The 20,696-nt window shown below is 40.2% G+C and overlaps 1 protein-coding gene across 4 annotated transcripts in view; it reads left to right on the top strand.

Moving 5' to 3' along the window:
* The window catches only part of TAOK1 (TAO kinase 1), a 62,546-nt gene that overhangs the window by 19,828 nt on the left and 22,022 nt on the right, over positions 1 to 20,696 (top strand). Inside the window, exons 1-8 of one of the 4 annotated variants that reach the window (XM_033078399.2) lie at positions 7,692 to 7,818; positions 8,163 to 8,389; positions 12,432 to 12,503; positions 15,398 to 15,499; positions 16,282 to 16,327; positions 17,225 to 17,321; positions 18,075 to 18,188; positions 18,949 to 19,040. In XM_033078399.2, coding sequence (XP_032934290.1) covers positions 8,258 to 8,389; positions 12,432 to 12,503; positions 15,398 to 15,499; positions 16,282 to 16,327; positions 17,225 to 17,321; positions 18,075 to 18,188; positions 18,949 to 19,040 — 655 coding nt within the window. In that variant the 5' untranslated portion in view covers positions 7,692 to 7,818; positions 8,163 to 8,257. Of the gene's footprint in view, positions 1 to 7,691; positions 8,040 to 8,162; positions 8,390 to 12,431; positions 12,504 to 15,397; positions 15,500 to 16,281; positions 16,328 to 17,224; positions 17,322 to 18,074; positions 18,189 to 18,948; positions 19,041 to 20,696 lie in introns of those variants that run through there. The other 3 variants (XM_033078398.2, XM_033078396.2, XM_033078397.2) reach the window with 3 other exon arrangements.

Genomic DNA, 20,696 nt, shown 5'->3' with positions numbered 1-20,696 from the left:
AATTAATGTAGACTATTCCTCAGCTGTTCTGTAGATCTGATTTTTGATATCATGGGATATTCTGTTTTAAATAGTAGAAAATAAAAAGCAAGATACTTTTTTGCATTAATTTTCCTCAACTGCATCAGTAATCTCTTTTATATGTGTTGCTTAAGTGGTAGGGTCAGTGGTAGATTTGGTGTGAGTGACATTGTAAAAATTGGCAGTTAACAAAGCTAGCATTTTCAGGAGTACAGGTAGTGTTAGGAATGTCTGTGTTTGCTTATAACTGACATATGAAACCTGTCAAAAGAGATTTTGTTTGTTCAGAATATCTTTAAGAACACATTTACCCAGTTAGTTATCTTTTAAATTCTTAGAAAACTTGAAAGATTGTAGAAATAATTAAAAATAAATATTTACACCCAGCCCAGAAACGCAGATCCTGGGCTTGTCAGTGAAGGTTTGGGAAATGCAACTTTCTGACCCTTTTGTTAGTGACTTTTGTTAGTGACATTCCTGGAAAGTAAACACCCAAGCAGAACAGCTCAGCGGGATCAGAAAGTGTGCTGGGGTAAGTAATTCAAGGAGTTGATGATGGACATTTTAGTGTCAGAATCTTGAGAGGAAATCAAAGTAAGGCACAGAGTCTACAAGTATACATATAAGAGAAATGCAAGCAGTGCTCGAACATAAAAGTGTCTTCCTGAGGCTATTCTGTGAAAAAGTATAATGAAAGAAAAAAACAGAGGTAGAAAAGAGAAAGAAAAAAAAACTGCAAAGAGGTTTTTTCAGGATAGAAGCATTCCTCAAAAATCCTTTAAAAATAAATTGAAAAGGGAATCTTATAGGAATGGTAGGTTTGTTCCTTGTCAGATGAAGAAAGGAGGACTGAGTGGGGAAGAAAAGCCTATTTGAACATAGATGCTCACACAGACAAAAAATTGCAAGAATTCACTATAATATCCAGGTGCAGATTCATCTTATCCTTCTAATCTATTCCTTCTAGAAATACCTAGGTGAGGGAATGTGAAAGATAAAGGGGATGGCATTTCATGCCTGTTCTTTGCTGAACTCCTATGGAGAAGAATCTCTGCTCTTGTGCAGGAAGCAGAACTTTGTTACAGAAGTCTGTATGGGGTTAGAGACCATGTGAAGTGCCCTTGCTGCTGTAAGGCAAGTGATGGAAGTGTCCAGCATGGCTCTAAGATCTCACCTGCTTCAGACTTTGGCAGCAGAAGGATGTCCTCACTTGGAGATTAAATGATTCTGTCTTTTCCCTTCCCCTGGAGACTCTGGCAGAAAGCAAAGGAGCATCTCATGTACCAGAGTTTGGAGTGAAAAGCAGTGTGGAAAAGAACCTCAGTGGGGCTTCCTGTGCTCTGCAGGTACCTTCCACAATCCAGTTTGCTCATCCCATTCCAGGTGGTTTTGTTCTGCTTGTAGTTGGCATTATTTTAGGATGATCAGTTTGGTGACAACTTTTTGGATATTTTTCTGAGTATTTAACGTTTTTCTAACTGTTTCTTGTAAAATGTCATTCATCTGCACCTCCCTTTTCCTTAATGACTGACAACCCTGGTGGATGCAGTGTGGAGAACAAATGTACTAAAAAGAATGATTTTAAGATCATTAAGAGACAGGCAAGTTCATTACTTTGTCAGCATTTTTTTGTCTGAGCTGCAGCTCATGACTAAGTGGTAAAAGTAAGTTAGCAGAATCCCAAGGGAGATGTTCCTGAGTGCCCTTTGTCCCTTTTGCAGGGCATGGGAGAAGTTAAATGCCCCTTGCTGCATCTCCAGTCTTTTCTTGTTTCATTTCTGTTGGGTTTTTTTATTTTTTGTTTTTTTTCCTTAATTGCCACTCTAGGAAGAATTCCAAATTGCAGAACTAGGAGGAGAAAAAAATAACATGTTGTTAGCTTGGTGGGAGAGGCTTAGCCAAGTGCACAAGGAGTCTGTGATACAGGGCTTTGCATGAGTCAAGGGACTACAATTCCTGTCTGTTCTGGGAAGTTTGAGGTGCTGATGGACCTTCCATTGTGACAGTCACTGGAACACAACTGTCTTGATGCCATCTGCCTGGGGTCACTGAGGGTGGACAGGAAGCTGATTTTTAGCTATTCAAGGAAACAGCCACCTTCTGCTGTGAGCAGAGTAACTCTTCTTCCATGTGTTCAGAGCATGTTAAGGCCCTTGAGAATTACTCTGCTTTTGTCAGAACAGGAAAAAAAAGGGCTGACTGGGTGGAGCAGAGCCTGGGTTAAAAGAGGTTTGAAGAAATGCAAAGCAATAAAAAACAGTGTGTATGATTTTGACAAGCTTGCTGGAAGCAGAAATGTGATGCAGTGATCAGGAATGTACTTTCCCAGGAACCATGAAGGACCTGATGAACGTGAGTCCCTCTGTGTTTGCTGGACTGTGCAGAAGGATGGGTGCAGTCTTGAGTCTGACACTGGCTGCAGATTCCCTGAATTTCAGAGAAACCAACAGAACTCCTTCTGTCTGTGCCCCTGTGGAAAGGCCCCACCACTGGCTGGCACCTGGCTTTTGGGAACAGTAAATAAAGTGATAGGACCTGTAGTGGGTAATTCCTGCCCTTTATCTTTCTGGATAAGGTAACTCCATGCATAGAATTCTTCAGGCTAAAATTTTAAAGGCTGATTTAAATGCAAAATTAAGTTGAGGATAAGTGGTGTCATTCCAAAAGTCACATGTATCAGCACTGCCTGATAGTTGTTCATTTCTTCTGATGCTGGACCTTCATCATCTTTTCTGCTGTGTTCCCATGAACTGTACAGCCATTCCACTTCCCATTCCAGGTTAAATTCTTACTTTTCTTAAGAGTGCTTTCATCTTTTTTGTATTGCAAGCTTTTATTCTGAATTTATAGAAATAGGGAATGATTTGTCTGCTGCTTCCAAAAGAATTTGTGCTTTCAGGTCAAGTATTCTATACTACAGAGAAACTTTTAATATTCATTATTTTAAACATTCTATAATCATTCTTTAAGCATTCTTACCATCTCGCTCTTACTTCAGGTGTAATTGCAAGTAAAAGAAAAAAAATGAAAGTCAGTTCTTTCAATAGTTTCAGTTTATCATATTTAGGATAGTTGTGGAAATTTTCAGTGTCAGCTGGAAGCCATTCAGGAAATTTTTAATAGTGTGTTGAGAGGATAATTTAATCTCAGCTTCATACACTCCCTGGATCTGACCCATATGCAAGTAAGAGAAAATCCCTTTTCCCATTTTTGATAGTTGTATGATGACACTCATTCCCCATCTTATTTGATGCTTGTGAATTAGATCATGCCAGAGAAAATTATGCTAAGATTTAGCAACTGTTTGCACTACCACCAATGCAGATTCTTTTAAAAAATCTAAATATCAGTTTCTAAATAAAGTTGTGGTAGGGAGTTGTTTTTTAGTGGTGAGGGGTTTTTTATTGGTTGTTTTATGACTCTGAGTAAAAAGATCTGCAAAGAACCAGTAGTTTTTTTGTGTTGAATATTCACTTTTTAGTCTTTACTGTTAAGAGTGTCAGCTGTGAAGATCGTAGGGGCTGTAACTGGTCTCCTGCTTGGTTTGTTTGTTTTTAAAGTGTCATATATATTCTATCAGGGAAAAACACACAGTGCAGCTATGTTTGACACCAGAGAGAAGTTTTTATAGATGTTACTGTGCTAAGTGTATGGGATACCAGATGACTATAACATAAACAAGATTTATGTCTCAAACTGTAAATAATTCTGTTTATAGTTCAGTAATAGAGGACAGCTTTCTTGTTGGCCTCCATAACCATTGTGGAAGTCTGTGTGGCTCTTGTTCCCAGTGAAATGGGGAGACATGGGATGATGGATGCAGAAATCTGTTTGTTGTTTCCATTTTGTGCTCACATGGTATTTGTTTAGCTCTGGTTCTCATATTCTTGTTGGATGTGTTAGTTCCTTGAAATGTCATTTGTTGGGACAAAGCATGCTGCTCTTCAGTGCTAATCATCTACAAGCTAGTGTGTGGTGTAATTTGTTTTCTGCAAACTTTTGAACTGCCTTAAGGAACTAAAAATGCTTTGCTGTATCTCATGGTTAGTGTAACCAAGTGCCTTCTAGTCCCTGTCACTCACTGAGTTGGTTTGAATGGGAACTTGAGGAATAATATGGACAGGTGATAATCTCAGTGTGTGATTCCCTTCTTTTCTGCAGGGAACCCCAAGCACATTGGTTTATATTACCTGAAAATGGTTATCTGTGACACTGACAGCTGTCAGAGAGTTTAGTGTAGTGTGGACAGATTAATCTCTCTGAGGTCTCTGTAGCATAAGACTGAGATATGCACTTTAAATATGGCAACTGACCATTTGAGCTTTGCTTGTTCTGCTCTGCAGCATCCCAGGGGATGTTAGTCACAGGGGTGGGTCTTAACTTCAGCTTGAGATGACATGGCAGGAGGCAGAAAACTCCAAAGAGAACAGGTCTTATCCCGTCCTCATCTTCAGCTTTCTTGTGTCAGAGGTTCTAGGGGTGTGTGTGTACCTTTAATATAGCCATAATTACAGGGATGTAACATCTTATCGATTCATAGAGTTTTGTGGATGTGTGCATGCGGTTTCTGCTAACTGATAGTTGTTCAGATGAAAGTAATTTGATAAAACATTTTGGCCTGTAGTCAGTGTCATTTACATCAGTAATGGTAGCCACTAAATGTCGTGAGTTCAGACTACTGTGTGGAAATAGAGCTGGGCCAGTCCTGTGCCTTGGTCATTCCCTGGTTTGCTATGAATCTGTCTCATGTTCCTCCACCACCTTACTGGTTAAGAGTGGAGTTGATTTAAATCCTGGTAGTTGTATTTATGCAGTGCAATATTCTCTTTCTGTATGAGTGACACCTAGGAAAAATGTGGATTTTTTTTTTTTCTAATTTTGGCAGGCTGCAAGATGGCTTGTAGGTAGTCACACAGTTGGAGGGTGCCGTATCCTGTTTGCAGTGCCTGTTCCTTGGCCAGAGCCAGGATCCAGCCACCTGATCTGAGCTAAAGTGAGATGATCAGTCCCATCCACTGGGAACAATTCTATTTAAAAGTATAACTGCACCAATCCACAAAAACTGTAGTGAATAGACTGCACTGGTGGAAGAATGTAAAATACCCAAGTGCAACTTGACTGTGCTTTAGAAAACCAGCTGCTAGTGTGTGATTTAATTTTCAGTGCAGTTTAGTTGTAGGGTTGATTTTTTTGTTTTAATCCTAAGTCTCGCCTGTATTTTAATACACTTAAAATAATGCAATGACTGCTTTACAATCCACTTGTCCTGCCTTCCCTTCCATTTCCCCACAGCATTCAGGTGTCATTACTGCAAGGCAGGAGGCAGAGCTCTGCTGCTGGCACTGCTGGGCTTTGGCAGGCAGTGCCTGTTGTCTGGGTAAAAAGAAGACTGAGGGAATTTAATATGGTATCATCCATAAAAATGGGAGCACTTTATTAAGCGAGGCTGTGTAAAGCTTTCTTATGGATGGAATTTACATTAATTCATTTTATTGTTCCATCTGAGGAGATCAAAATGATAAGCACAGTGTCATGTACATGTTTGCGACTATTCTGTTAAATAGATTTTAATACTTAATGGTTTTTTCCTCATGCATTTCAAAGCAGCAATTATTTCCAAGGATAAAGATAATGAAATTTGTCTTGATGCTCTCAGGAATAAAGGGGAAAATAAGTGCATTTTAAGGTGTATCACGATAGGTGAGGAGTTCTGCTCTGTCCCGTCCCACCTCTGTGTGTTGTCAGTGGGCCTGGTAGGAGTTTCAGCTGCAGGAAGAAATGTTCCTGTTGATGACATTTCAGAGGCACGCTCAGAAAGGACGCCTAGAAGGAGTCTGGTGGCTGGTTTGGCATGGGGGGTCGGTGGGGAGGGGGAGAAGGCTGTAATCCATCTCAGCTGGAGCGCAGGGTTTTCCCCTCGCGCTGGCTCTCACACGCACACTCGCTCGCAGGGACATGTGACTTTTGGCCATATTAGCAGGTTTATCCAAGCCTAGCCCCTCTGACTAACAGATGTAGGGAAAAGGGCATTCTGGGATTGCAGCAGTTGCTTTTGAACAACAATGTCCTTTTTGTAAGAATCTGATGCTTCTTAAAAGATGGAACATGACATCATTACCGTCGATCCAAGAAACATTCCTTCAATAATACTGAGTGTGCTCTGGTTATCAGCTCCCTTCCCCCAGCTCCTTTCTCTTGCTTTTCTGACATGCTTTTTGTCTATTGTTTTGTTGGGGGCTGTAAATGTGAAACAGTTGTCTTTCAGTGTTATGTGCTTGCTAGAGCTGGAATCAAGTGGAATATTGTTGATTTATAAGAAAGAAAGAAAAATAACAAAAACCCCACTTTTTCTCCAGCTTTCATAAATGTAGCATGCTTCAGGTATGGGCTGAGCTGGAGCTAATTATTTCCCTTCCCACACGGTATTAGTTACTGTGTTATGCAAGGGAAGGTGGAGATATCACAGTCCCATTCCTGTGCATCCCACTCGGCCTCCCTGGCAGCTGTGTGCAGATGCTGGTTGTTCCAAGGCTCCTGCAGTGATCCTGCATCCATAGGAAATGTGTGAGTGCTCAGCAGTGCAGTGTGGCAGACTTGTGAGCAGCTGCATATTTTCTGTACGTGGATGTATGTTCTTCTGCTTGGTCCACCCCTGGGATTTCAGTGTCAGCTTTTCCTTATCCCCTGAGAGCAGGCTATCATGGAAGTGCATTCTGGGTTGCATTAGAAATCTCTTTGAATGCTGACTGCTTGGAGAAAAATGCTGGATTTTACTTCCCTTCCATGCATTCTCACTCCCTTGTATGTCTTCCTCAGAAAAACTGGAGACTCTTGTGGAGTTTGCAGCCAGGTACATCTCAGCTGTATTTCACAGCCAGGCTCTGCAGCAGTGCTGGGAGGTCTCTAACAAGGAGCAGGCAGGCTGTGACACTTCCCCATGCTGCAGCTCTCCAGAGGAGAGAACCACTGAGCACAAACATGCAGGAATATGTCTTTTTCCATCCTTGCAGGAATTGCTCTGCAGGGACTGGAAAACAAATGATTCATTGATGGTCTTGGAGGCTTGGAGAAAGGTGGAGTTTATAGTGTCCAGAAAGGGAGGAGAAATGGACAGCGTCTTCTGATATGTTGTTTAAACTCAGATTTGTTGTCTTTCACATCTTCATCATGGAAATAAACCCCCAACTTTTTTCAAAAAACCAATATTGAGATACTAAATAGCAATAAAAAAACCACAAGTCCCGGCCAGACAGATTTTTTTGGAAAGAAGCGAGATGTGTGATAAACTGTTTGCCAGTGACAGAATTGTTTTTATTGATGATAATTTACAGGGATTTGATAGGAAATCCTAATACCTCCCTTTAAGAGGAAAAGAAAAGGGCTTTTTATTTGCAGTGTTTTTTTGGCATCACCTGTTGTAAAGATATAGTAGGATTTTAGCACAACTTAACAGTATACTTTTATTCTGGATGGATTCCAAGACACAAAGCTTGTAGTAAATGAAAGCAAACTCGTGGTACAGACAGAAAGAATTTTATACATTCCCAGTTGTGTCTGAAGCTGCAAGTTCCTCTGAAGAAAGTGTTTGCCAATGGCCTATTGTCCATTGTCTCATATGCCAATCACAGTTTAAATGTGTGTTGGCCTCTGATGAAGCAGAGCAGAAGGAGGAGCATGGGGTGTGGAATCTCCTGCTCTGGATGCTGTTTCTCTGAAGAAAGGGGTTTCAAGTAAACCTCTGAAGAGCAGGCACTTTGTGATAGACATCACAAAATCCAGACAATTTTTTAGGACAGAGTGGGTGTAACTTCAGAGGGAGTATGTCGTGGTTATAGGGACTCATTGGTGATGAACTGGTTGTTGCTGTAGGTCAGAGATTCTCTGACTGCCCTGCAGGTGATCGAGCAGATGCTGGAGCATGGAATGCGCCTCATTTTGTGTTCTGATTTTAGTTTCTGTCCTAGAGAAATGCTTGACTGGTGTCACAGTGGGGCTGTGACATTATCCCAGCACACAGGGTGTGTTGCTTCATGAACCAGGGCTGCTTGCTCTGGAGGAAGTGGAAGCTGCTTTGCTGTGGCTTGTTTGGGGCGTTTTGAGCAGAGGATAATCAGTGAAGGATTGCAATCTTTTTCTTGCAGTAATCCATGCTGAAGAGGCTCCATTCATACAGATGAGCCAAGGGTTGAAGCAGCACTTTAAACCCAGATAGTCGGTCGGCTGACTGCCCAGCAGGATGCCATCAACCAGCCGAGCGGGCAGCCTGAAGGACCCCGAAATTGCAGAGCTCTTCTTCAAAGAAGATCCAGAAAAGCTCTTCACAGATCTCCGAGAGATTGGCCATGGAAGCTTCGGAGCAGTTTATTTTGTAAGTAGCACCATGACTTGTGAATTTTAGCTGTGTTTCTTTTTAAACTCTGGGTGTAGACTTTTTTGAGCATAATGAGGAAAAGAAACTACTGTGACTTTATTTGTGTGGTGTTTGGGGCAGAGATGTTATCTTGTGTGTCTGTATGGTCTCAATCCTTTCACAAACTTGCAGTCTGCCAGGTGTTTGCATACTAAAAAACCCTGGAAACTTGGTCCACGCCTGGTACTTATAGGTTCATCATTATGTTGCAAGCAGGGATTTATGTGCAAATTAAAACATGGACTTCTGCTCCATCAATTCTGACTGGTGATACAGTTCTCTTGATCTGATCATCTCTTTATCACCTCTTGTTCCTTGAGAGAAATTGAGTTCTGTCCCCCTTTCTGCATACCCCGAGGCTCCCTTAAAGCCATTCTTTGTGTTTGACACCTGAGTGTTGGTGCTTTTGTTGTCATTTGTCCTGTCACATCCATTCCTACTGCAGGCAAGAATCCCAGTATCCCTCTGCCTAAAACTTACTTGACATGAATGTCTGGACAGCAGAATTTTTCTCAGGCTCAGCTGGCAGTGGGATCCTCATGGCAACCTCAGTGCAGGTTGCTGTGTGTTAACCAGATACTGTGGGGTCTTCATTAAAAAACACTTTCCTCAGAAAACCTTTTCACGTTTATAATTATAGGAGGTGTGGCCAAACCTGCCAATTTTCCTTCAGAAAGCCATTTGTGTCACTATTTTATGAGATGCCTATTCAGTGTTAATAATTGCAGCAGACCATGTTGGGAACCTTCCAGCACAAATTTAATGCAGCACAGATGAACTAATTAGGAAAAGCTTCTTAATTTTGTTCCCTGCTTAAAACTATGAGCCACCACTGTCTGGGAACAGATCTGGGGGAGGAAGTGTTTTCTAAAGAAAAAATACCTGCGGCCTTAAATTCACCTTATTTAATCCCTTTGGTTAAAGAATATCAAGGGAGGGAACTGACAAATCTGTCTTCCTGCTATGTGGAAATATTATTGAAGAAATATTATTGAAGAAATATTATGGAGGTTTTTTGGGAGCACTGTATCTTTCAGAGGCATGCATGGACCACACAGGTATGGAAACCCATAATGCAGCTGCAGGTTGCCTGTGAGCTGGAAGCAAACAGCATTCCCAAACACCTGCAGGAAGCTGCCATGGGGTATTTGTAGCCTGAACTTTGTCCTTGTGGTGAGGGCTGATGGGCCATTACCAGCTCCATCTCCAAAGCCATTGCAACTCAGAGGTCATTAATTTCTAGCTTCTTTCTCTTTTTCCCCTCACCATTTTAAATCACCAGTTCATTATAGCTCGGTATTTGCTCACTGTAGAGTGCAATTGCTTACTGGCATTTGGATTGTGCATCTTTGTCAGAAAGTATCTCTGATTTAGCATTTGCATAAAGATAAGTAAGCAGCACATCACTGAACCCCAGCCCATGTGGGGGCTTCATTTTTGTCAAGAGAGGGTTTCTGGTAAAGACACTCTGTTTCTGTGTTAGGAAATTTAAACCTGTAAGTTTTGTTTTGTTTTTTTACTGGTAATGGTTCTGAGATGTTGAATCTGAAACTGTTCCATGCAATGTGCCCTATCCTTAAAACAGAAGCCCAGAAGATCAGAGAGTCAACATGGAGAGGGAAATTCAGTGTGAATTAAATAAACATGAAATATTAGAACATAGGGGAGTCTCTCTCTTAGGTACTTTATTCCTCTCTAAAGCTAGAAATAAAACTTATTTGTTTAACAAGATTTTGATTTTACTACTGCAAAGAATTGAAACTTTCTCTAATTAATATAATATTGGATTATAGTTAATAACTGCTTTAAATTAGATTACTTAAGCCAGTGACATACTCCACTTTTTGTGCATACTTTGCCTGTATCAATGCTGAAGCTACTCTGGTCACCAGATGTTGATCCTTTGTGTGGAGTTCTTGGAGGAAAGCAGAATATATGTGCATACATGCCATAAAGCAAGCCTTGTTCATTTGGGTGGCTAAAGGGAGCTGGCCTTGCACATCCTCCTGGCTTTTGTCTAGGAACTGTTTTGTCAGTTATCCAGGTTCACAGGGAAGCTAAAAAAAGCGAATGAAACGCTGTGATTTTAATATTTCTGGGGTGTCAGCCAGGACAGTTCTCCCTCCCTAGGACTGTAGGTGTTCAGCAAACTCTGTCAGGTGTTGTTTGCTTGGGTTCTCTGATGCAAAGCATCCTCTCTCCAGGCAGCTTTCATGGCATACAGCCTGCACCAAAAAATGTGGGTGATAATTAAATGTGGGGGTAATTACCCAACAGAAAATCCATATAATCCTGAAATCTCCCCTACCTTATTTAAAGCAGAGCTTAGTGTTTCGCTCTTAGTTGTACCCATCTTCCTTCCCTTTTAGCAATGGTCCCACCAATGGGTGATATATTGATCTTATTCCTGTCTCTTTGTTTCTGTTGCATCCTTCAATGGCAGAAAGTTCCTTTTATTTTTTTTCTTTCATAATTGATACGAATTTTGCTGGTTCACCTCATGGTTTTAGTTTCTTAGAAACTGCAAGTCTGGCACCTCTGAATCATATTTGGTATTATCCTTACCATACTCCCTGCTCTGCAGTGTAATAATAGCTTTTGCTTGACACAGGAAACCTACTACACTGGAACACTGCAGATGGAGCAGAAGAATAACCCACTCTCTTTTGTTAGAGCTGGGCTCCTTCTGCTTTGTTGTAGTATTTTGCTTCCCTGCTTTATTGGCAGTTCTTCACACAGTTGAATGTTTCAGAGATTGTCTCTAATCAGTAAAGATCTAGGAGTCAGAATTTTATTCTACCTTTTTTGTCTCAACAAAAATAGTTACCCCCCACCCAACTTTACAGGTACTAGCAGTGAGAGGATCCCCTCAAACAGAAAGAAAAGTAAAAATAGTATTGTTTCAAGCTTAAAACCAGTTGAAATAAAGACTGACAAGGAATTCTGGGAATCTCTTCAATGAACAGCTGAATTAAAACATGACTGAAAAACCTTTTTACTGAAGGCAGAGCCCTAGTACTTCATTAATCCGTGTTCTGGTAGGCTGTGCTTGGTAGTACAAATATATTAAAAATCAGCGTTTTCATCAGTCATCAGGGAGTGCTGTGGTGCATATTATTCTGATTTATATCATTTAGCTTCATGTTCAAGTTGATTATTATTACTATTATCAGAGAGACTCAGATTATTTTCTTCCACCACCCTTCTGTCCTGCTGAAATCTCTAACAGAGGAAATCTGGGGTCTTATCTGGAGCCATCCTTCCTGCAAGGTGCTGCCTCTTCTCCTGCTGTGGAGAGTGAGCCCTTGCTTTGGTGCTGAATTAAACAAAGATTCTTGTCTAGTCCTTGCCTTACATTGTTGCTGTCTGAAGTCAGGAAGTTTGCCTTTGAAGTGTGAAAAACTATGTACATTTATGGTACAGTGTAAGTAACAGTAGTATGAAACTGAGAAGTCTCATCTGAAGATGGGTCACTTGGATCTCTGTTTCATCTACCTTCCTTTAAGACACAAAAGCTAATTTTTGGGAGCACTGGGAACAAACCTGCTCCAGCCACTGGTGGCTATCTCCAGTGCATCCTGTGACATCTTTCCGTATGGTTTGAATGGAACTGGGTGGCTGAGCCTTGCTTCTGTTTTGTGTGGAATGGGCCTGGGCAAAGAGAGAAGTTGATTTAGGGAAAATCCCTTCTACTTGAATCAGAGCTGCTTTTATTAGCTGTGATTTCTGTGATTTAAGTCACAATGCTTGACTCCTGCAGCGACTTGGTGGATGCTGAGCATGGAAGAATGTCACACCCTGTCTTCCAGACAGGAGGGTAATCTTTCACTTAGGAAAAAAATTTCTAGTTCTTGCAGCAGTCACACCTCTTGGAAGATGTTTTAGTTCAATGTTCTGCAAAAGTTAACTAAGAATAGAGATTATTTTATGATTGTGTGGTTTGCATCTTATGGAAAGTTGGGGCCTGAAGAAACTGATGGGTTGTGTTTTCCTGTTACAGGCACGTGATGTGCGCACCAATGAAGTGGTGGCCATCAAGAAAATGTCATATAGTGGGAAGCAGTCCAATGAGGTATGTAGAACATGTTGTACATTAAACCTTGATCATTGCAAGTCATTACTGTATGGGATGATTTTTGTTAGCTTGGGTTCCTGCAGGAGAAATATTTTCTGTAACTGTAAAGGTGAATAAGAGTACAGTGTAAACAAAATAAATCAGTTTACTGTTCAGTGTATTTCTGTGTAATCTGCTTTTGAAAAAGATGGGTAGAACTTGTTCTTTCAGACACAAAGGGCTCTTTTTGGGACCACATAAATGTGTGGACAGGAAAAAAGAAAATTAAAAATGATGGATTTGTATGTTGATGTCTTACTTCTCTTAAATGTTCCATTTTAAGTACATTTCCAAAAAACCATGTTGCTTCCAGGACAAAGGAATGATAGCAATGGATGCAGTAGTGAGAGCTTCAGAGGGAGCCTTGCTTGTACAAAGTAGTGAGGCAGAACACATACCTCCCTGGAATGACTGTGCTCATGAGCAGCTGAAACAAAGGCAAAAGAGTGGTGAATGAATGAGTGTGAAAATCTGAACAGCAGCATAATTCCAGAAGAATTGCCAGAGCTAGGGATTAGTGCAGTCTTTGCAGAGGGGTCTGTAGAAGTGGGCCTCTGAGATTTAGACATTAAGTGTTTTCATGGCCACCCCAGATGTGTCTCCTTTCCCTAGGATACTTAGCAGAGTTGATTTTATACTTGAAACGTTTAAGTGCTAATAGAGATTCTTGAAAAGCCCAAGATGACACAAGCAGCTGATTTGATATTATTTCTGGTAAATAACATCAGTCACATCACGGCATGATTTTTCAACAGAATTATTTATCACAAGCATGTTGTCCAAAGCATTTATGGTTCCCTCCCTCCGTTCTCTATATTCCAATCTTAGCAGCAGTCTTGCTCTGATGGGTTTGACTAACAGCTCATTGCTTTCTCTGCCTGCCTTTTGTGTATTGATCATGTGCACTCCAAGGAGCTGAACTATTCCTTCCTCTGTGTGTGTGTGTCTGTGTAGGAGGTAGAGGTGGCAGTATCTCTCCAGCAGTTCTGAATTCCAGCTTCAGAGTTAAATTTGCTATGCCTGTTTCTGTTTTGTCGCTGCGGTGACTTGTTTAACTGTGTACTGATGAAAGAATAATTTGTACTTGCTACTTGTCCTACTGTTTTAATTACTGTGAGCTATAAATACTCTATTCACATGAATGAAACAAACTGTGCATGCTTCAGAAATAGCTTTTGTTTGTCTTCAATGCCTATGTTTCTTTATTTTGAAGAAAGTAATAAGACCAGGATTAAAACACTTTCTATTTTATGTCCATATTTATTTGTTTTGTTCAGAAGTTCACTGGAATTATGATCTAACCTATGCAAAGAAAATTGATTAAGGGCATTCTGGTATCATTTATATTTACTTAGGTTTCATAATAAGATTTTATCATTGGTGGGAACAATTCTCTCAAATAAGGTCATACTTTATACTAAAAATAAGTTTAAAACCTTTGAAAAATGTAGTGCTGTGCTCTTGATGTGATCTTGGAGCTTTTTTTTATGCAGGAAATCAGGAATACTTCTTGACTAATACATCACTTCTCTCTTCCCAATGTAGAAGTTTAGCATGGTGCTTTAATTGCTTAGTACCTCAAGGCCTTTGAGGCTGAAGGTAAAAGGCAACTAAGTCACTCCAGTGTCAGTGAGAGTTTGTTGTAGCTGCACTGTGTCATTCTATAGCATTTTTGGTGTTGAGAAATGCTTGATATAGTCAATCAGCTGCCTCAGTTGTGAACTTCCGTGTTCCCTGGTTCCATGTGTTTCTCTAACCCTGAAATTGTTACTGAGGTTTTGTACATGTTTTCCAAAGCCTTAGGGTAGATGGGCTCTCTGTCCCTCTGTGAATACCAACACATGAGGAAGAGTGTGCTGAGAGATTAACAGGACCTGGAAAACAGCTTTTGAGCCTTTTGGTGTTGGGTGGGGTTCCTCTCCCTCTGGTTAACTTCAGAACTGATACTCTGGCTCAAAAACATTTGCAGTGTCAACAGTCTTTGATGGCTGCATACTTAAATGGTTTCAGCAACTGCATTTGGTTTTGAAGTACTTTCTGATAGTCGTAGTTTTGCTGTTGTGCTCTCAGACTTTTGCCTTTCTTGCCTGTGCATGTGCAGCACATGGAGGGACTTGGAGGTCTCCAAGGGAAGCAGTGTCAGGGTCTAGGCACACATTGGAACTTGACATTTTGGCCTCTTCTGTACTTTAAAGTTGCACTAGCAAAGCTCCCCTTATTATAAACCTGGCTTTGTTTTATCTGTTTGTATTTTTTCTCCAGCAGAACCATTCCTTTATCTAGTAGGTAACTCATTTTAAATTGGCCCTTGTAAAGATTAAGCTAGTAATAGAGAAACATTATCAAGAATGTAGTCAGATAGTTGGCAGCTGATAAAGGGAGCCTTCCAGTGTAGTGTAGTGAATAGTAGGGCTAGGTCTTTATAGTAACAAGAGTTGAGAGAGGCAGCTGATCCTGCTGAAGGACACTTATCACCTACATCTCTTTCAGGTTGGGGTGTGTGCTTGATTTGGCAACAGAATTGGTATCCCGTAGTAGGGGATCACTTATTTTTTGAGGACTTGCTCAGATATTAAGTGTTTAACAGTATATCCTATGCACACATATAAATACAAAGCATTACATTGATGAGGGATCCTTGCATAAAACCTAATTGATCAGCAGTTTATTCTGTAGGTCTGCTGAGGAGTTAAGCAGTGAACATCATAATGTTGATACAAACTTACTCTGATTTGAACCTTGAGATAGTTTTGACCCTTAAAATAATTAAATTACATAATAACAACAGCCAAAAAAAAAAAAAAAGAAGTAACAGTTCTGTAAAGTCTTTCTATTCCTTTTATTCCCAACAGAAATGGCAGGATATTATTAAGGAAGTCAAGTTCCTCCAAAGAATAAAACACCCTAACAGTATAGAATACAAAGGCTGCTATCTGCGGGAGCATACAGCATGGGTAAGCATCTGCTGCTCTGCACTCCTCTTGCCTTGGGTGAAGCTGCTTTGAAATCCCTCCAGCTGGATTTTGGGAGGCACCTGAGCACTGGTGTTGCACAGACTGAGATGAGCAAAGCCGAGGGCCTTACAGGTGCTCAGCAAACTGAATGTACTTTCTGGAACCAAGATTTGAGGAAATTTTCCCTTTTGCTTAGATTAAGTGTTGATGTTCTAGAACTGAGAATTTGAAATAATATACACCCATCACTAATAAAGTTTTGTAGTGCAATATATTAAAGAAATCATATTATTGAACTAATAGTTTAAATTGTAAGTACTGTTTTCTGAATTAGCTTCAATAAATCTGTGGGGCAAAGTTTTTGTTTCTCTTTTTCAAATCTGACTGGGACAGAATCTTAAGTAAATCCCTAAATAGCCCTTTAATACTCTGATAAGCTTGTTAAGTGCAGTTTAACATTCCTGTTAAGTATGTGCATATAAAATATGATATGTAATACAATACCTAACTGGTTATGAATGTGCTTTGGCCTTCCTTACAAGTGGTGTTGCTTGGTGTCTTACACAGGAGGGTTATGCCTGATTCCAGTTAGAGCTGTATTTGTGGGAGGAGTCAGTGTGACAGTGCTGGGATGCAGTTTATGGTGCAAGCAATACTTGCTTTGTTATGGCAGCCTGCACTGTGTACTCCAGGAATTAGTTCTAGATTTCTCTATACAAGTCTGGAGAATATACATTGTCTGTTACAGATTTTCTAACTACTTTGATTTCTTTCTATAACAGCTTGTTATGGAATATTGTTTAGGATCAGCATCAGACTTACTAGAAGGTAAGTAAGTCCCACATGTTTATTTGATGGAAAGTCAGAAGTAGAGTACTGAACTAGGAGGTTGCACCATCACAGAATTTTCCATGAGTTTATAGTTTTTTTGGGGCCAGAGTGTGGATAAGTAGGCACAGTTTGTCAAATTCTTGCATAGTTGTAGTGTTTTTTCTGTAGAATATTGCCTTTCCCAGATGCTTAGTTTCTCCTTGTTCATATTATTTTAAAGTTGTCAGTCAGCTATTTGTTTGCAACTGAGTTTCAGATTCTCCTGTCATCACAGTTCAAGATTTACTTCTGAAAACCTTTGCTGTTGATCCTAATGCTTGCTAACAGCTGTAGGCCTGTTGACTACAATACCACTACAGCAGTGTTAGGATTGTGCTTTACGAGGTCTTTCATTAAATGGTCATTTTTTTATCAGACTTCTTATAGTGAACTTTCTTTGAAGAGATATGTATGAACAATAAGTAGTTCATTTCCTTGCCAGAAGCGTTTCAGGACCACAAGCTGAGCTGCCAGAATCTCATCTCTCTTGCTACAATTTATTTGTGTGTGAATTGCTGTAAATTTCTGGGGTTTGGGGTTTCACTTCATTAATGGAAAACTGGATATTGAGTCTCAAATAGTTTCTTGGGAGAATGGTCACATAACTGACAGGAATGCAGTTTATGGTTGGAGATTGGTCTCTTTAATAGTAAATAGCTGCTGGTTTACAGTTAGAAGATTACATCTGATTATAGAATGTACTCTGTGAACTATTTTTACACTTGCTTCTCATACTGAACCTGGTGAAAATGAACTTCTAGTATTTCTGTTTATATTGTTAACAGGACTGGCTTGCATGCTGCAAACTGTATTGTTTTCTGTAATATTGAATTTCACATAAATTCTTTCCTTAAGTTCATAAAAAGCCATTGCAAGAAGTGGAAATAGCAGCAATTACCCATGGTGCTCTCCAGGGATTAGCATACTTGCATTCTCACAATATGATCCATAGGTAAGTGGCTACACTTTTGCTGTCTCATACTCACTTACACATAATTTATTTTGTTGATTGTATCACCTCTGTCCCAAGTTTAACATTGTAAGCAGAGGTTTTCTTTTCACAGTATCCATATACTCCCAAACAAGTGATTTATAGTAGTCTAAACACTAGCAAGCTCTGTATCTGCACATGCACTCTTACAGCTGCTGTTCATAATTTCTGCAGAATTCCTTCAAATCTGCTAAGCTTTTCAGTGCTGATTGTCCCTGAAGCAGTGAATAGCAAGTGCACCCAAAGACTTTGTAGGAACTGCAAGGCCAAGAATGCTGGAGCAGGGAGAGCACTAATTCTTGAAAAATTAGTTTTACACAAACACACATGTTACGAAGCATACAGTAAATTTGGGATGTAAATGTTCTGTGTGTTTAAATACACTTCTGCATTTTAGTAGGATGAAGAATTTGAATTATATTATCAAGTTCTTTTAAAAAACTTTGATAAAGGACCTACTTGATTCAGAAGATTTTGCTGAACTGCTGAAGCTTATCCTGTTGTGCCATTTAAAGTTCATTTTTAAGGCAGACATTAAGATTAACATGTAAGACAAAAGAATCCAAAATCAAGGGCCATTTCAAGCAACTAACCTAATGGTTAAAGACTTTGTGTTTGGAGGAAATGGGAATATTGGTGTGTTTCATAGTCTGTCCAATAGAGAGTTTTCTTCTTTGGAGAGGAGTAATACTGACACTTGTATTCTGTCACCAGAGATATCAAGGCAGGGAACATCCTGCTGACAGAGCCAGGACAGGTGAAACTTGCTGACTTTGGGTCTGCTTCCATAGCATCTCCTGCCAACTCATTTGTGGGGACGCCATATTGGTAAGCCAAGAGTTCTGCTTATTTCTGGCTTTGTGAATTGAAAGGATCATGTATTGGCTGTTTAATATACTTGGGTTTATTGGAGCTAGTTTTGTAGTCTTCCAGTTATGGTGGTGATAAAATGTACTTTGTTGGAAAAAAAAGTTCAAATAGTAAGTAGGCTCTGAGTTCCAAGAAATTGTGTATCTCTGTGTTTGTAATTCACAAAAAGTAATAAAAATCTTTTGCTGTTCTACTTAGACTGATCTAAAGTGGTAGAGGTGGGATTGAATCATCTGTAATATATTTTAATCACTCCCCCCAGTGGTTTAAACAATTCATGTATTCTCACCGCGTCTGGTTGTTGAAATAACTGAAGTGTTTTTTCTTTCATAGGAAAGGCCAGGTTCACTGAACCAACCCCTTTGCAGATCCCTTGTATGCTTTTGATCTCTTACACCTGATCTGTGGTGTTTACTCAACTGCATGTTATAATTATTTCACCAGAGTTGGTCAGCCAGCTAAACTATTGGAAATGTGGGAGGGTGAGAAGGTGGTGATACAAATGGAGAGCTGGGCAAAGCACAGGAGAATATCACACAGCCTCTGCAGGCCTCCACTAGTGTGGATGCTTGGTCTTTGTTCCCAGTATCCCATGGTCATGCCTGATAGCTTGGGAATGATTTGTTTATGGTAGCTGAGATCAGGGAAACAACCTATTTCATACTGATGGAGATAATGTGTTCTGTTGCCTATTTTGAACACCAATTTCTTTTCTTAGGATGGCCCCAGAAGTGATTTTAGCCATGGATGAAGGGCAGTATGATGGCAAAGTAGATGTTTGGTCTCTTGGAATTACCTGTATTGAGTTAGGTAAGTTATATCCTATGAAAAAACCCTAAAATGCAGTTATTTAATACATAGAATTTATTCAACTGAATCACAGTGAAGATTTGTGTTCCTTTTCTTATCCTGGTTTCTCTGGGCCCCGACTTTTGGAGAAAAGAGCAAAATGTGCTTTCTAGAATTCAAGACCAAGTCTCCAATTTGATGTTTATGGAACTGGTGTTTTCATTACCTGAAGAAAAAAGAGTTATATAGGCAGAGAGAGTAGCCAAGTGATATCACTAAGGGTGTTCACATTCTGTGGGAGAGGCAGTTAACTTCTGAACTGAAAAACAGTGAATTGCTGAACAGCTTTAAAAGTGAACCGTTAAAGGTACCAGTGTGGAGATATATTTAATGCTATAAATTGATATTGTTTGATATTGTTGATATTGTTTCTGTGAAAATTTAACATACATTAACAAATTCTGCAGTGGTGAAGTTCTGGAGAAGTGGACAACTTCAAAGCTGTATTCAGTGTGTGTTGTCACTTCTGAATAGATTTTTTTTTTCCTTAAATGAAAAGATACGAAATAGTCGAATTTTGAAGTGGTAGCCTGAAACTTGAACCTGAAAGCAATGATGGCGTTGCCATTAAAACAGACCCTTTAAAGCAGGATGTGAGTTTAAAGGGACATTGTGAGTATGGCATTCTGTTTAAATTAAACACATTGTGTTTTCTTGGAACAAAAACGCCCTTGCTGAAGCACACCATGCACGCCACTGCTCCCATGCACCTGAGGCTGTCCTCCCATCCTTGTCAGATCTGATTGCTCGTGCTCCAACCTGACCTCCATGCAGGAGCAGCCCAGCCAGGCAGTCAGAGCTCTCAGGAACACACTAATCCATGTGAACTGCACAGTTTAGCTAAAAATGCAGTCTGGCATTCCAAACCATCAACTTCATTTTCTTCCAGAACACAAAGTAGATTCTTTCTTCGGAGCAGAGAATTTTTTGTTGTTGTTGTTCTTTTTCTTTTGGTTGCCAATATAAAGCAAGTTGAAGGGGTGTGACTGTCATGACAGAATCCTGCTCTGAGTGGAGTAAGGAGACTTGGCTGGCTGCAGGGCTCCAGGAATGCAGTGAGCTCATGGCCACCACACCCCCGGGAGTCCTGCACGCTGCGTTCTTGCAGGATGAAGCGTGTTGGGCTTCGTCTACGGCTGCTGGCGTGGTGGGAGGTGAGACTAGGTCAGGACAGCAGAGCAGTGTAGGCTGGGGCCGTGTGCCTGGCTCATTTGTGTTGCTTTGAGTAAGCATGGGAGGACAGCAGGGAAATGAGATGTCTGGTAGTCTTCTCAAATTATCACTTAGTCTTCAAAATGGTCTTATTGAGGGCTCAGTTTCAGGGTTTCCGGAAGATTTGTGTTTTATTCAGATGAGCTAAGAGAAAAGAAAGTAGAGAGAACAGTCAGTTAAAATAGTTTAATGAATAATCTGTCTGATCCTTGATAGCAGCAACTAGTTATCTGACAGATTAGAGGAGGTAAAGCACTGAATTTGAGGAAAGACTTAAATCTTCAATTTACCCATTCTGAGGAATTTGTAGGGCTTAGTTCATCCTGCCATAGCCATGAGTGAACCATGATCTCTGATCCATAGTTCAACACTACTATTCAACTCAGTACTGAGGAACAGACTAAG

The sequence above is a fragment of the Catharus ustulatus genome, chromosome 22 (assembly GCF_009819885.2).
Source record: "Catharus ustulatus isolate bCatUst1 chromosome 22, bCatUst1.pri.v2, whole genome shotgun sequence".
Classification (NCBI taxonomy): domain Eukaryota; kingdom Metazoa; phylum Chordata; class Aves; order Passeriformes; family Turdidae; genus Catharus; species Catharus ustulatus.
This window is presented reverse-complemented; position numbering and strand designations above follow the sequence as displayed.